The sequence below is a fragment of the Lytechinus variegatus genome, chromosome 2, assembly GCF_018143015.1.
Source record: "Lytechinus variegatus isolate NC3 chromosome 2, Lvar_3.0, whole genome shotgun sequence".
Classification (NCBI taxonomy): domain Eukaryota; kingdom Metazoa; phylum Echinodermata; class Echinoidea; order Temnopleuroida; family Toxopneustidae; genus Lytechinus; species Lytechinus variegatus.
This window is the reverse complement of record NC_054741.1, coordinates 72011472-72028022: the sequence shown is the minus strand read 5'-3', so window position 1 is coordinate 72028022 and position 16551 is coordinate 72011472. Positions and strand designations below refer to the sequence as shown.

At 35.2% G+C, this 16551-nt stretch overlaps 1 protein-coding gene across 2 annotated transcripts in view; it reads right to left on the bottom strand.

The window, feature by feature from the left end:
* Positions 1–16551, bottom strand: part of LOC121408907 (transcription elongation factor SPT6-like) — a 33881-nt gene that overhangs the window by 8341 nt on the left and 8989 nt on the right. For both annotated transcript variants that reach the window (XM_041600619.1, XM_041600620.1), the window contains exons 9-27: positions 16370–16468; positions 15833–15919; positions 15094–15195; positions 14155–14271; positions 13446–13535; positions 12769–12917; positions 11464–12098; positions 10867–10996; positions 10276–10426; positions 9125–9279; positions 7224–7422; positions 6407–6549; positions 5655–5849; positions 5311–5446; positions 4725–4862; positions 3996–4163; positions 3128–3255; positions 2347–2557; positions 419–566 (exon numbers count right to left, since the gene is read on the bottom strand). In XM_041600619.1, the coding sequence (XP_041456553.1) occupies positions 419–566; positions 2347–2557; positions 3128–3255; positions 3996–4163; positions 4725–4862; positions 5311–5446; positions 5655–5849; positions 6407–6549; positions 7224–7422; positions 9125–9279; positions 10276–10426; positions 10867–10996; positions 11464–12098; positions 12769–12917; positions 13446–13535; positions 14155–14271; positions 15094–15195; positions 15833–15919; positions 16370–16468 (3181 nt within the window). The remainder of the gene's footprint in view (positions 1–418; positions 567–2346; positions 2558–3127; positions 3256–3995; positions 4164–4724; positions 4863–5310; positions 5447–5654; positions 5850–6406; positions 6550–7223; positions 7423–9124; positions 9280–10275; positions 10427–10866; positions 10997–11463; positions 12099–12768; positions 12918–13445; positions 13536–14154; positions 14272–15093; positions 15196–15832; positions 15920–16369; positions 16469–16551) is intronic.

Here is a 16551-nt window from a genome sequence, read left to right as displayed (position 1 = left end):
ATACATACACATCTTTACTGGCATCGTTTAAGAGTATTCAAATTTTTGTGATACACCATATCAGAGATGCATACCTTGCAATCAACATTACACTATTTGGAGGGCAAATCTTCCCTCCCCTTCCATGAAACTTCAGGTGAGAAAAGAGTACTTAACCTTGCTACATTGGCATGTAAACATGTAGGTAAAACCTATTAAGGAAAAGTATGTTTCCATTTTTCTTCAGTAACATGAACCTAAAAGGGAACTAGTGCATATATTGTCTATTATGCAAACATCTCTGCAAATCACTTCCCGGTCCATTCAGTGTCCAGACAATTCCTTGTAATACTTTACCAGTCCCAAATAAAATTCTGAAACATATTTTTTGTTCAGTCCCATGAACTCATTTTAATGTTTTTTTTACCCTGACACTCACCTCTATAGAATGTCTCTGGTGTTTCCTTTGTCAGTGTACTGAAGGCTTCTTCAGGAGTGAACGGATGGAAAGGCGTCCTAAGATCCTTGTAACGGCTGTTCAGTTCAGCTCTGATATCATACAATGTAATACTCCTATTGCCATATCCCTGAAAATGCAATGTATAAATTAAAATTCATGTTTCATCTCTTAACAATATAGTGTACCAAGAACTGCGAGTTAAGCACATAGTCCCTGGTGGGTGTTTCATAAAGCTGTTCGTAAGACACAAATTACTTTACACTCAACTGGTGATCCTTTCTTGTGCTAAATGATGTCCCTGTATAAATGATTAATGATATAAGAACATGTTCCAGTCATGCATGAAATTGTGCGTAACTTTACGAACAGCTTTATGAAACACCCACCTGTACTTAATAAGACCTACGCCAAAGATAACTCAGGCTGTATTTATTGAGAATCGTATTTTCCTGCAATCAAATTTGAATCCATGGGTTAAAGCCTATCTTTATTTATGGTAAATCACCCCAAACGTGCATGTCACTATTCAATTGTAATGCATGTCCCCTAAAACAGTTGTGGCGTGAAGAATATAAACAGAAAATATGTTGTATTATAATATTCTGATTTTACATCAGATTTTAATTTGATCAGGTGCATAACCTCTGTAAATTGTGACCATTAACCCTATCTAGGTTGGGGTATTTTGGGAGTTCATATGCCGGGGGGGGGGGGGGGGGTGCGGGGGCCGTTGACCGTGCGATTGGGCTGAAAATTGGCAAGCGGGTAGCCTGGGACATAAAGTACAAGATTGTAAAGTAATTTATTTCATGCGAATCGCTATTAAGTGATTGTGCTAATTTATGCGTAATTTTTATGCGAAATCATACTTTTTCCTCTAACTCCCTAAATAAAGTTCCAAATGTACAAATTTTTGGTATAGAAACTCTTTGTGGTGTTCATAGCAAGTGTACATGAAAAAAATTGCGATATCAAATCATTTTCTTATGTATTTTATTGTTTTTTGCAATTTCTTATGTATTTCTTTGTTTTTTGACATTTTGTTTTTCATAGTTTTTTCAATGAAATTTGTTGGGGACTCTTCTGTGATCATAAAAAGCATAAAATAAATACATTTAGGCCAGCAAAACAAAAAATAATCATACATTTATGAATTTTGGTTGAAAACACAATTTGCATTGACTTTGTACACAAAATCACGTTTTTGAGCAATTTTCGGTCTGACATGCACTTACATAATGTTGCGTAATTTCAGAACCACATACCCGGGTGACGCAAAGTTGGTCTCAAAAGTTGCGAAAGACTTGAAAGTAAAAAGTCAGCGAGCTGTGCGGTCAAAAAAATTCGCGCGGCGAAAATATTGCACGATTCGTTGAGGGGGGGCCTCGGAGACCCCCCCCCCCACCTAGATAGGGTTAATTTAAAGAACTTGCACCATTGAGTGCATTAATACTTCATTCCATATACATATACATACAAATACATGCTAAAAGCATGTAGTCTATGGCCTAAGCAACAGAGGAATGGAACAACTCCAGATAGAAGACATTGGATAAATGTTCATGTGTTTCTTGATTTAAAAAACACAATTTTTTTTTTAAGACATGAGAAATAGGTATAGAAAACTTACTTATGAAAAAGAAATAGAGAAGTACTATATATTGTAATTAAGAGTAAACTTTCATAAATAAGAACAGGTAATTTATTTTGAGAGTAAAATAAACCAAGCAATACAATGGAGTAATGGTAAAATCATAAATAATTGAAAATGCAAACTAAGCTTGGGCAAATAAGTCCACACAATGACAAGATTTGCCATCATCATCATCACCGTCACCACCATCACCATCATCATCACCATCACCATCATCATCATCATCATCATCATCATCATCACCAAGACTTACCTGTCTTTCAAGTTCCTCTGCAAAGGCATCCAGATCCAGATCCTTGAGTTTATCAGGATTCTCTAGAATCTCTTCCAGTGCTTCTGCAGGGTTTGCATCATCAGCAGCTTCATCATACTCTAAGGCATCTACAGCCATCTTTCTGGCCCACTCATATGTCTCAGGGTGGATACGGGTGCTATCAAGGACTTCAATGTATGTATCGTCAGCACTGCAACAAATGATATTTCAATTCTATTTTAGTTTGATTTTGAATACAGACGCAATTGGGTAGGGTGAATGTGTTTTATTCATACCACATACATGTTTTTGTAGTAACAATGTCTACACCGCAAACTTTTAACTATGACAATAAAAGTAGCATCATTGGTGAGATCATTTCATTTGTCACAACTTATAAGATCTTGAGATTATTCAAGTTTTAAAACAATAGGACAATCAATACAATTGATTGCTGATCATGATGATCACATTACAAAATTTGATTAAAGGCATCAAATTTTACTACCGATATACAATTATTGGGATCAACCAATGAAAGGACAAAATCCATACTCTTGTATAGACTGCAATCTGGTGTCTTTGAGAAATGCCACAAAAGGGTTCTAGAGGCAAGAAGGAAAAGGGTAAAGAGTGCTCCGTATATACTTAATCAATGATCAGCTACAAGTTGCCACACATGTTTTTTGTAACTCAACTCACAACTGTAAGAAATTGGCATAAAATGAATCTACTTGTGATTGTCAATGTTTAGTCAAATTTTCATCTTGTCTTGACATACCCATCACCAGCTGAAGCAGTATCTATCTTGAGGAATCCAGCACAGTTGATGAAGACCTTAGGACCAAGCTGACAGTGGGTTACTAGTTGATTACGATTGTCTAAACGCTGGTTCTTCTGCTTCAGGGTCTATAGACAAATCAACATTCGAAACCATTTAACATAAAACAAACACAGTTTACATATCTTTGGTTTCAGCCAATTGCAGAAATAAGAGGAAGCGTTTCTTAAATGGAAGGTATAGTGAGTTGTATCTGCAGATGGGAAAGGAAAGTGGCTTTTATTTTCTGATACAAACTTTTGTTTTAATGTTAGATCAAACAAACTTTCTTAAAAATTCAAAGAAAAAAACACTTTGAAAGCATTTAGCATCTATCATCTTTACATAACCTTACTGCAATTCAAATACTATAACAACCAACCAAGAAAGTCAAGATAGTGTGACAAATGGAAAAGACAGAGGCTGAAAATACGACATTGCAGAATTTTCTATACATAAATCAAGAGCTGCCAACCTGAACAAAAAATATTTCAGTATTTTTAAAGCTGAAAATCAGTATATTCTTCAGCAGAATAATCATTTTCAAAGAAATACCACAGGACAACACTTAAAAATGAAACTTAAGAAAGCAGTATTTTGCATGAAACCATAAGTATTCTTCTCATTTATCAGCACTAAATACAGAAAATCAATACTTGATGGCAGCTTTGTAAAGATCTTCACAAAAATAGGGAAACAGAGGTTGAAGTAACTCACTCTCTCACCAAAAATCAGGACCAACGATATTATATATGGACAGTTGGCACAAATGAAACACCCATATACAGACACTAAACAGTTGAAACTGCGATGTTCACTGACTACTTACCCTGACTAAAGCATTTCCTTTCCTGGGACCAAGTCCACATATAAACTGAACGAGAGAGGCTGTGTGAGGATGTAAGATAGCTCTGTTGATGTCGACGCCCACCTCGTTGACCCTGTAGATGAACTCTTGGTGAAGAGCCTCCTTCAGTTCATCTTGGCTCACGGCTTCCTACAAAATAATATACAGTATACTGATCTTATTAAACACATATGGTAGTGCTTCCATTTAGGGCCAAATAATTAACAAAGTCTGCAAAGAGTCCATGGAGAAAACTCACCAAGACCAAGTTCCATAAGACCAAATTTGGTATAATCTAATTAGCAAGTCCTATTATCTTAGTCCCTATAAAATAGCACAAGCATCTAGTATTATTAGATGCATCTTCCTAGTCCTTCTATACTCAACACTGAGCTGCCCAAAAAATATTGATATACTGGCATAGTAAGTTATAAATTATCTGTTTCTGATTTGTCCAAGAAGGAAGAAATAAATCATTGGCTCTGCAACCCTTTCAAGTTCTAATTGCTATAATTTTAATCTTTTTATTGTGACACAGGTAAGATTGAAGCCTTGCTATTGCTCATAAGGAAGTTCTTCAATTTAATTCAGTATCTTTTGGATTTATGCAAGTTTGAATTTTACATTTTGAATTTTTAGCTCATTTTATATGAAACTTTTCTTATAGGAAACACCCCAACCCCAAGATCTTGATTAAAGCCAATGGCAAACCTGTTGAGGATGAAGTTTCAAGCAAAGGAGATCATCATCTGGATTACATAATCGAGAGAACTCAATCAGCGGATCCTGTAACCTACGCGCTATTGATACTGCCTGACGTAGTAATGGTGGGTAGTCACGGAATTCCGTCTGAAATGAACATCAAAGGAATGATGGGTATAAGCCATTAATATTAAATTGCTCTACAAAATTGGTATGTTTTCATATTTGGAAAACTTATATAATGTTACATCAATAATTTATGTGTTTTTTTTAAATATCCACATGCAGATATCATTAGAAAATATGTTCATAACAGTTACTAAATTGTAACATGAAACATTCCAGCATAGCCAGTGGAAATGTCACATCTTCACAAACATACTCTTGCTACATTAAAATGGTTTTAAAAGGCTGGTATCTCAATTGGCCAAATTGCATAGGTTCAGAATATTGACAGCAGTTACAGCAAAATTACTCAGATAATTGAACCTCATTATTTGGGGTTATTAAAAAGTAGCCTTCCTTGCTCCTCATTGTGCATTTTGAATTTGGTGGTCACAAGAGTTAGGAGATAAATTGCTATTTAATAGCTTACCTCAACTAGCTTGGAAGCCTGGTATACAACAGCCACATTGCTGTCGAGCAATTGAACTTTGATTGGCGCCATCTGTTGTTCCGACTCCAGATCCTCAATGCATCCCCTGATGTCTTGTAACACAGATGTTGTATTCCTGTGCAACAATTAATCATTGAAGAATAGAAACATGTTATAAAAGTAAAACATCTGAAAAGAATAAACTAGAGATGAAATAAGAAAATGTTCTTTAATATCAATGAAAATGATTTCTTCTTCTCAATGATATATATCTGAGCAGTTTACAACATCGATGCACAAAAAATTAACCAAAATCAAATATATTCAGAATTCCAAACACTCACCTTCCTTCCGAGGCTACAGCTATAACATGAGGTTTCTGATTTGAGATGAATGTCTTCAGTGATTCTACGTCGGCTTCCTTGAGGTCACGATCTCGCTGCCAGAAGGCATTCCTTCGTCTCAAGAAGTGAGGCAATCGAAGGAAGTCTGTCACTTCTCCCTCGCCGTCAAGCATACAGCAGAATGCTGCACTGTCCCTGGAATCAGAAAGAAAATACTTGTCAACCCATGGCAAACATCCAGTCTTCAGACAGAAAATAGCTACGATTCTGCTTTAAACTAGGAAAGGAACATTATTTACCACACTGTAGAAAATTCATATCGCAAGTACTCAGAATGGTCAAATTCAGACTTTTTCTTCCCTATTCAGTGTCAATGTTTGGGAGGTAACTCTAAACCTTCATTACAGACACGATTAGCATTTCCAATAAGGAAGTGAAGTACAATCACCATCACCACCAATGTCATCACCATCATCATTACGACGACCACCAATATCTTTATTGTCATCATCATCATTGCCTCTAAACCATATTGGTTTCCAACTTCTCAACCATCATCACACTGTCAAAGACTCATCCATTTATCATCTGTGATGACTGATAATGCACTTTGAAAACCTTATCACCCTGAGTCCCATCGTACTGTTTCCATACAAAAAATTATCATCATAATTGATCAAGTCCAGATCATAATGGTATCTCTAACGTCACATCTGGTATTACACACAATATGACCTTAAAGGGTGACTTACATTGCACTTGTGAAGGCAAATCCCATAACCCTTAGTCCCATCCTACTGTTTCCATCCAAGTAATCATCTTCATCTTCTTCCATGGGTTGATCTACTTGTAATGGCATCACCTTCAGGTAATTGAACATCTTTGTGCAGCATTGCTAATAATGGAAAGAGAATTGTTCATGAAATGTGTGAATACAACAAATCATGATTACATCATTACTACAAATTTCCTTTGAAAGTGCATAAAGTAAATGCATGTACAGTAAACAATAATCAGGATCAGAAAAGCACAAAATTATTTCCTTGGCACATGTTCATTGTTTTCATCCCTTGAAAGTAGATTTTATAACAACTCCAGTTTCTAATGACCAATAATAAACTTTAAAGGAAAATGATAACTTCAACAAATTTGTGCAACACTGTGGACTACAAAGTTGCTCACTATTACCTTCAATTCAATACAATTTCAAACAAATCGAAGGGCTACACTCGATGCTTAAATACCCAATTATTCAATATCCATACTAATCCTCCATATGGGCGCTTCATGTAAGTTACAAGCAACTTTAGGAATGACTAGTAATCCTTTCTTGTGGTAAATGATATTTCACCATATTGTCATTGATGTTGATTTAGCACTAAAGAAAGGATCACCAGCAATTCTCACGTTACAAGCAACTTTACAAATGACTTGCGATCCTTTCTTACAAACTACATCACTATGAAAATCTGCTGTTTATCATTTCCACAGTAAAAGATCACCGGTCCTGTGTAAAGTCACTCATAACTTACGAGAATAAGACCACTATCAGGATCATCCAGTACTGACCTTGATTATGCCTTCTTTAGCTTCAGCAATAAGCTTTGTTTTGAGTTCTTTGGCAAGTTGAGGGTAGAGGATACTCTTAAGGGCCATCTCTAGGGCACCACTCCTTTCTTTGTTCCAGGCCTGTACCTCAGAACGGAACTCATCTAGGTAGTACAACTGCTTCATCTCCTCAAAGTAAGTAGCAGACGTGTAGGACGTACTGAAGGAGTCAGATAACAAAGATTAGGAATTAAATAAACAATGAGCACTGTCATCAAACCCAAAGGTTCACTTCACCGAGGTGGTATATAATTTAGATTTAAACCAAAGTTTATTCAGATCTGAGACATAAATAATGCTTACGATTGCAACTTTATTGAAAATAGTCCAATAATGAATGAATTTTGTGATAAACTTAGACTTGCTACTAAAGTAACATCATTTATAAGCTCATTGTTTATTTCAATCAATTTAAATAAACATTGGACGAATCAAGTTGTCACCTTACTAAGAATAACTATTACTCGAGCATAACCATTACTTAGCCCATTGCTTACATCAAATAATCTAAATAAATAGTAGACTCATTAATGATGTCATCTTGTGAAAAAAGTATGCATTAAATTATACATCTGCTTCTCAATATATGCTATGAATTCAGCATAATTAATGCATAAAATCTGTATAGCCATGGTTTCGGATCACAGGTTCAAAACCACCTTTGTTTATTCAGACCCAAGGCTTTCGTAGCAAAGGGAAAGATTTAATGGATCCTCATTTACAAATTCAACATAAATTCACCTTTAATTACCTAATGCAAATGTCTAAACTACTGTATACACAGTGGAAGTTAACTCTGACAAGTCTATCGAACCAATGACAGTTTCTGTTGTGCACAATAACTATGTATATCAGACCCCTATATGTCAGACCTTCCTAAAATGAATTGTCTCTGTTTTCTACTTGAACTAAAATGGGTGATTTCAAGTACAGTGTTCGGTGTTGGTATTGAGAGCGTTAAAAGGCTGCTGAACAGAGCCCCAACACCGAGCTGAGTTCAGAGGAGCGATACCGATCTCGTTATCGAGATCCTATGACGTCACGCCTCTGCTCTGCTGATCATCTAAACTTTACGCTAGAAATTCTTGACGATAAAGTGAAATCGGGAAGAGATTGCAGTAAAATCTTATCGTACAGAATGCACAGGTTAAAATCACTGCAATAATCAGAAAGCACAAATATTATATTTCATTAAAATGTGTAAAACTCTAACGATTTGCGCTCATCCTAACTGTAATACATAATTTTACGGGGGTGTTTCATCGTGTTCGCCTCCTGTTCGTGAACTACAGTTCATCAACACCAACACCGAACTTGAAATCACGATTTTCCCAATCCCTGTGGGTTGGTGTTGATGAATAGGGAAATTGCACGTAGATCGTCAACACCAGCTGTAATGCTCGGTTCAGCAGACAACATTCAACACCAGAGCTCAACACAAACTGCCGGAAATACGTCATATTTTCCGAGGTCAATCCCAACACCAGCGTGATTTCAAGTATGGTAAGGAAGCTGGTGTTGGTGTTGTCCCAACACCAACACCAGATTTCAACACCGTACTTGAAATCACCCACTGTTATAATGTTCTCAATTTGCCAACGTTTGAGCAATTAAGGAAGTACAGGGAAATGAGTAAAAAAAGTTGAGGGGGCCTTAACACAAAACTTAGTAATCATCGAAACATTTCTTAAAATTGATTGAATTGACTACATTGTACAAGTAAGCATGAACATCAAGCGTATGATATATCTCTATCCTTTTTATTATGGGACCCAGATGTACAGAAAGGTTATTTACTTTTCTTGAATTGCCCAAGTAGTAGATAGATAGAGAGGATTCAGTTTAAGAAATGCTCTACACACCTTGATGCCTGTGCCATATCAATAGACATGGTCATGGTGATGAGTTTGTCTTTCTCTGCCTGTACTAGCTTCAGGTATTGGTCTCCTAATAGATCCTTCACCTGTTTATTCTTCAGGTACTTGCTTCCAAAGATGGGATGACTCTCATCAATTTCCTGTACAAATTAAAAAGGAGCATGGGAATAAGGAAGTTAAGTGTAAAACAAAAAAATACAGGGCACTTTCTCACAAAATGTTGTGATAGATTCAAATAAAACTCAAATTTCAATTGATCCAATATTCCTATCTCTTAATTACACAAATTTAGATCAGTCATAATTGGAGATTGACAATATGGAATGTTGGGTAAGTCATTGTATAGCATTGAAATTCTGGCAAGTATTTCTAGAATGAGGCCAATTGTTCACATTTCATTAACTTATAAGTCTATTACTGCTCAAAGTTTCTTTGCTATTATTCTTTCAAATTCTACATGGTCTCTTCTCTATCAGGAGTGAATGAAAGCTTACCAAACAAAATTTAACATTAGTAGTAGAAGCATTAAACATAGTAAAATCTCCATTAGTAACTACATATATCTGTATAGAAGGACCACATATCTTTAAATTTTATTATTTTTATGTATAACAAGAATCTGTCCATTAAAATTGTTGGCACTGACTAAATTCTCAGTGTTGACAATTTTAATAAACCCCTTGGTTTTGATTGGCTGATAGGCCTCTGTTACTATGGTAACTGTCGGAGAAAGACAGCTTGTCAGTGATGACAACTTTTTCCTGAAACAGTCCCCAGCCCACAAAGACCACATTATTTGTCTCCCTTTACTGAGTGACTCCACAGTACTCTGAAACAACACCAAGCACAACAATCAGATAAACTGATCCATAAATATTGGTCTAGTGGTTAGACCACTGGACTCGTAATTGCAAGGTTGTGAGTTTGAATCCCCACTCTGCCATTGTCTCCACTTTGATAAAAAGACCCAAGTGTAATGTCTGTTGTCTAAAAAAAGATCAGCCACTATGCCTGATTAACTTAGACGTAAAATATTTCCAGATGTACTGGCTTATATACTAGCTTGGCGTTTACCAACAAAATGCTGACCTGTCAAGTTCCTACTGGATTTACCATACACAGGAACAGAAACATACCTTGATCCCCTTCTTGGTAGGTTTGACCGATATCTTGGCTCTCTCATAATATGTCTGTCTAACACACTGTCTGACCAGAGGATCGTGTGCTATCTGAAGGGCTACCATGTACCTTGCAGCCTTCAGAACACCTTCCTCATCCTTGAATTTACTGCAAAGGAAGAATGGAAACAAAAGTAAGACTACATGGAAAATGACCATTGTCACAATAAATGATACACTAGCAATGGCTTACAAATTCAGACATTTCTAATTTTTCCCCTTTCATTTTTTTCTATTAAATTATACACTTTAATTTCAAAGACTTTGAGAAGAATGATATGGGGCACTGTTCATTATCTTTTATCTTGTAAAAGGGATTTTATTTGTTTATAAGATATTGTTTAATATTTACAATAAAACCGTTGAAAAATGCTTGTGTATGACCATTGTTATGGTAATTATAGGAAAATGACAACTTTCATGAAAAGGTGCCATGATCAACATATACGCAAGAAAGCCACCAATTTTCTGAACGAAACTGCTTTTTTTTCCGTCTGAAATATTGTTGTCATTTTTTCTATAAAATAGAAATGGTACGGTCTGACTTACTTTGAAAGGTACTCTGATGCTGCCTCTAAGGGACTAGCCTGGTGTTGTTCAGGGTCATGCCTCTGGTAATTATCTCTCAGGTTCTCACCAAACTGTTCAGGAGTCAATCCAAACTTGGCAGCCAGACCAGCTGATATGCCGAAAACAAATTTAGATGACATTTGTTAAGATGTGAGTGTTGAAGTAAAGCCTACATGTACCAGTATAATATATAAAACAACTCATTGACTGGTGTGTCCATAACAATTTGTGATTATATACCACAAGGTCATACAATAAGGATTCCAAATCCACTCCGACTGTTATCATTACAAGCATGACAAGACTTTAAAGTTCTCAAAAAAGGTGATGAAGTAAATTATCCATAAACAGATAAAATTCATGCCTGATCTAGAAAACTTTGCATGAAGAGCTACTTCAAACACAAACCAAAATTTAAAAGCCTGCTCATGAGTTAAGTCAATATAATTTTTTTTAATAGCGTCACGGAGAAATAAGGCTATTTCTACTTTCATTATATGGATAGATTTTAATTACACATGTTTCTTCTTCTTGATAGGACAAGTAAAAGATAATAAATTTGATTAAAGAACTTACTGAGTTTAGCATCTTGACAGAGAGCATACATTGATTTCCTGCTGGCTTGTTTGATCTCATAGCTAGTCACCACGCCTTCTTCATCATCCTCATCATCGGAAGCCTCCACCTCCATCTCCTCTTCCACCTCTGTCTCCACCTCAATCTCCTCCATTTCTTCCTCCTCAGCGACCTCTCCATCTTCTTTATCCTTCTCCTTTGTCTCTCCTTCTTCTCCTTCCTCCCCTTCTTCCTTATCTTTTGTCTCACCATCCTCGAAACCATCATCCTCCTCCTCATCTTTTTTCTTCTTCTCCTCCCCACCTTCCTCATCTCCCTTCTCCCCGTCCTCTGTGTCCATCTTCTCCTCATCCTCTTTCTCCTTCTCCTCCATTGTATCCATCTTCTTGTTACTATCCTCCTCCTCATCACTATCATCATCTTCTATCCTTCGTTCTTTGTGCGGGGATTTTTCCTTCTTTTTCTTCCTCCATCGTTTGACCATCACTTTCCTCTTGACCGTCACCATCTTCATTTTCTTCTCTTTGGGTTTGGCTTTAAGTGAATTGTGCATCTTAGGGAGCTCTCGGCCATAGTATAACAAGAAGTGCATGTAGACGTCCTTCAAGCTTTCTGTAGAATCAACAGCATTCAGCCTGAACAAATAGAATTAAAAAATATCAAAAATACAATATTGATAGTTGATATACACAGTTACAAACTGAATAATTCATACTTTTTTTTTGGGGGGGGTCTTGTTAAAAATTGTTGAATGAAAGGCTGGCATTACTCTTATATGGCATCAATAATCTCGGAGTTGTTGAAAGTATAACATTTATGAAAAGAGTAAATCAAATTCATTATTTAGTTTGAAATGAAATTGATCACTGTATTAAAATATTGACAATATTCTTCTTTGATTTCTCATGGAAAGAAACACAACATTTCAACCCTCTCCAATGTTTTAGATAACAATCCTTTGAAATATTCATTTGATACAAATATAAAGCAAATGAATGAAAATGTGCATTTTACTCCAAAAGATTTTTTATATATTGATTGTTTCCTAATTCCATAAAAAAACACGTTGCTAGCATATGTTCTTTCTTCCATTTATTAATCTGAATTTTAAGACTCCATGATAGATTTCTCTCATCCATGTATATCTGAATTGTTGAATTTACTCAATTTGGTTCGGGAAAAAAATGTTCCTTGCTATTTAAGTTGAGGATCTTGTACCATTATATTTGATGTTTGGAATGCAAATGAATAATAATAGAATACAATAGTACTAAAGGTTGCATGATAAATAACCACATTCTTTACCTTTCAATATCTTGGTTGGAAAGAGCTCTGAAATCTTCAGGGAGTTCTGCATCAAAGTCTTTATCTTTCATTACTGTATCAAACTGGTAAGTCTGCATCTTCTCAAAGAGCTTCAAGAGATTGGCTTTCCTTGCTTTCAATTGACACCACTACAGTGATACAAAGAACATGTTATTTCTAAATTAATTATCTTTTTTTTGGTAAGAAAACAAACTTAAGCATAGTTGAGGTATAGCTTTTATTCTCTATCTTGTATGTCTACTTTGGTAAGTTTTTTCCTTCACTGTAATCTCAATAGTGGTGAAGAAAAATGAAATACTCAATCATATCCAGTCATTCTTTATTTCTCAACTTTACTTCCCAGTGCAGAAAATCACAGTAACGATCTCATCAAACCAAAGTCTAAGGACTGTGTAGAGTTAAGTACAGTTCAGCTCTGGTTCTATTCTAAGCTGATCATCAATTCAAATTCTGTTTCTCACATCTATAACTTCATGATATATTTTACAGAAATAATTAAAGCTAGCTATACTCTAGCATACTTTGAACCACTCTTAACGTTTTACTGTAGCATCCTAATGATTTATTTTGTAAAGATAATTGAAGTATACAGTTTTGTTTTCAATCTTAACTAATCAACTCACATGAAATTATAAACTAAGTTTGCTGTATCATACCTTTGCATCCCAATGATAGACCTTATAGAGATCATTGAAATTCAGCTCTGGCTCTACATATTCCTTCCTGTAGAAAGCTATAAATGGTACCTGCACGCGAAAGACAAAAGAAATACAAAACAAAGGGTGTATGGAATGTTCTTATTCTTACTTCCTTCTGGAGAGAATAAATTGGAAAGATTTGAAATAGCAGATCAGGGCCCTATCCCACTGAGGTTTGCAATAGACAGCAAATATGACAGAACACATGTGATTGTCTTTTGAACAAAATATGAATGTAACTATAATCTTTATTGGCTATCACCATTTGGTAAGTAACTGCCAATCTTCGTATGAAGGAGCCTCTGTGAAATACACACTCTGCTTCAATTTGTGTAAGTTTGGCACATGACAATCTGACTTACTTCAAATTTCCTATTCATAAGACCTCTATGCTTTTAAGTAATTTGGGGATGTCTGAAAACTTTGAATTCTAATAATAATTCAATGTTTTATATTTATATCATTGTTAAAAAAAATAGCTTGTCATCCAAGCATGATTTGACTAATGTTATGATGGGTTATATACATCATTCAACTAGGCATTTAATGTACTTCTTCAACATCCACATTTAATTTTTCATAATACATAAACATGTTTCTCAATCAAATAATATAAACACTATTACATTACTTGATTATCACTTTAATGAAATATGAAATAGTTTACCTCAAAGTGTTGATTCCTCATAAACAGGAGGGCTTCTCTGATTTTCTTCTTTGTTTTTGGAGGTTTCCTTTCATAACCACTTGATCCACCATAACCATCACCTTGATCACCAAATTCCTACCAAAAAAGAATGTTTGAGAACCGCTTGCAATACAACAAAACAAAATTTGAATGTTAAGATTGCACATAGGATAGGCATTATCAATACATATTTCATATTCATCATCTAGGATATGGTGCAATGACATTGACCTTTGAATTTCCATTAAAGGTATGACTTCGGAATTGATTCTGAACAATTTTAATACCTTGCATTTTTTTTAATGAAACACAAAACATTACAAATAAGATATGATCTTCGTTCAGATCTACAAGTTCATTTTACACACTGCAGTATGTCACAACTAACAAATATTTATCACAAGACACTAATGCAGAACAAAGCATTTTATAAAAAAAAAAAAATGTATAAAGGAGTGAAAGAAAAACCTGCCATGCCATGGTATCTAAGGTAATTTGACCTGTGTCAGGACACAGTAAGCTTCATCGTTTGAGATGGAGAAACTGGGAAATGAACATAATATCACTTGTGTTAAATTGTTCCAACTCTCATTTTGCAATCATAGGGGTGTGGGTTCAAATCCCAGTCGAGATATTAAATTTTTTGTCTGCCAGAAATTTATCTACACCATGTTGCACTCAATCAACATGAGGTAAACAGGTACCAGCATGAAGGAATTCCAAAATTGTTAGCCTAGATTAGCTATGGTAAATATAGGAGCACCTTGAGCACCTAACATGATATGTGCACTACTTACACTATATTATCATCATTTGTGCAATATTACTAGGTAACAAAACAAATGTGATTTTCAAATACAATGTGACAAGTAAGGTTTTGTCATCTGAGGAAATTTGACATCTGGAACCGAAGCATACCTGATTTGATACTGATGGTGTTAGGAAGGCTTGTTTGTAGATCCATTCAGCTTCTTTCTCAAGCTCTTCATCAGCTGCCTCAGTCACAGGAACCGTTCTCAACTAAAAAGCAAAATCAAACAGAGGTATAACTTACAAAATTTCAGTGACATTTGTCAGAGAATTTTTTTTTTTTTAGAAAATACAAACAACATCTAAAGGTTCAAGCATAGAATCTAGACTATGCTAAATTATATCTGGTGGTGACATGGCATCGTGTATAAAGTCACCACTTGACCATAAACAAGTCAGAGGATTAAAACCTGACATTGCCACCTACGCCTTTTACATGGTAATGTTAAAGGTTGGTCCCAGACGTTAAAGGTCATACCTACTCAATGTATGTTAAAACTTAATTACACATACAAAGTTCCCAAATGTGAATAATCATTTCTAAGAATAAAAATGTCTGTAAAAACTAATTGAAAACATTCAGACCGAACTGTTTCAATTTTGCCCAAACTATCATAACTTCATCTTAAAACATACCTACAAACTATTTTAATTGATGTGGAATCCGCATAAGCAACATTTCCAGGTCACATAAAATTCACAATTATGGTAATATTACCTACCATTCATGGAAATCTTAAGGTTTTTAATTAGCCTTTTAATTACCAACATTACCATAGTGGTCACCATTGATGACAAATAATTAATCATAAACTTTATGAAACATGGTTCATAAATCTCAACTCACCATAAATCTCTCTGGAATGTCTGCTGTCTTGATCTCATTATCAAGATCTGTGAAATGACCCCTCTCCAACTCACTTGGCTCAAATACCTAGAAGAATAGACACAAATATGAGTTCATGGGACTACAGCACTGTGTTTACACAATGGATCAATACACTGGTCTTAAATACATTGAAAGAAAGCAAGAAATATACATCGGCATGTGTACAAATTATCATACATATGTTCTTACAGATCTCAAATACAACATACATATGAATTAAAGGGACTAGAATGTACAATATCAAAGTTCATAGACCATATTAAGTATCCTTCTATGGAAACTGTCACTGCATACAATATTTTTTATTGAAATAACTCCATAGTGTTAGCAAAGGTGAAAAATATAATTTAAAACTGCCATTCCTATATAAATTTTCATATTTTCAATTAATCTTTTACTGTGTTTTGTTATTCAATACAGACTATTGATTCTACTTCACTTATATCTACAGTGTATCTTGCCAGGAATAGATGGATGTAAGGTTAATGGCCTTACCTCGTAAATACTCTTCTTTGGAGCTCGTTTCTTGCCAGGTCTCTTCTGTCTTCTCCTCTGTTCTCCACCTTCTTCTAATTCCTCTTCCTCATCCTCGTACTAATCAAGAGATTTATGATTGAAAGTACCAAGATTAAAGAAAGCACATGATAGCAGGAGGGCAGCTAAATTTGGCAAGTGTA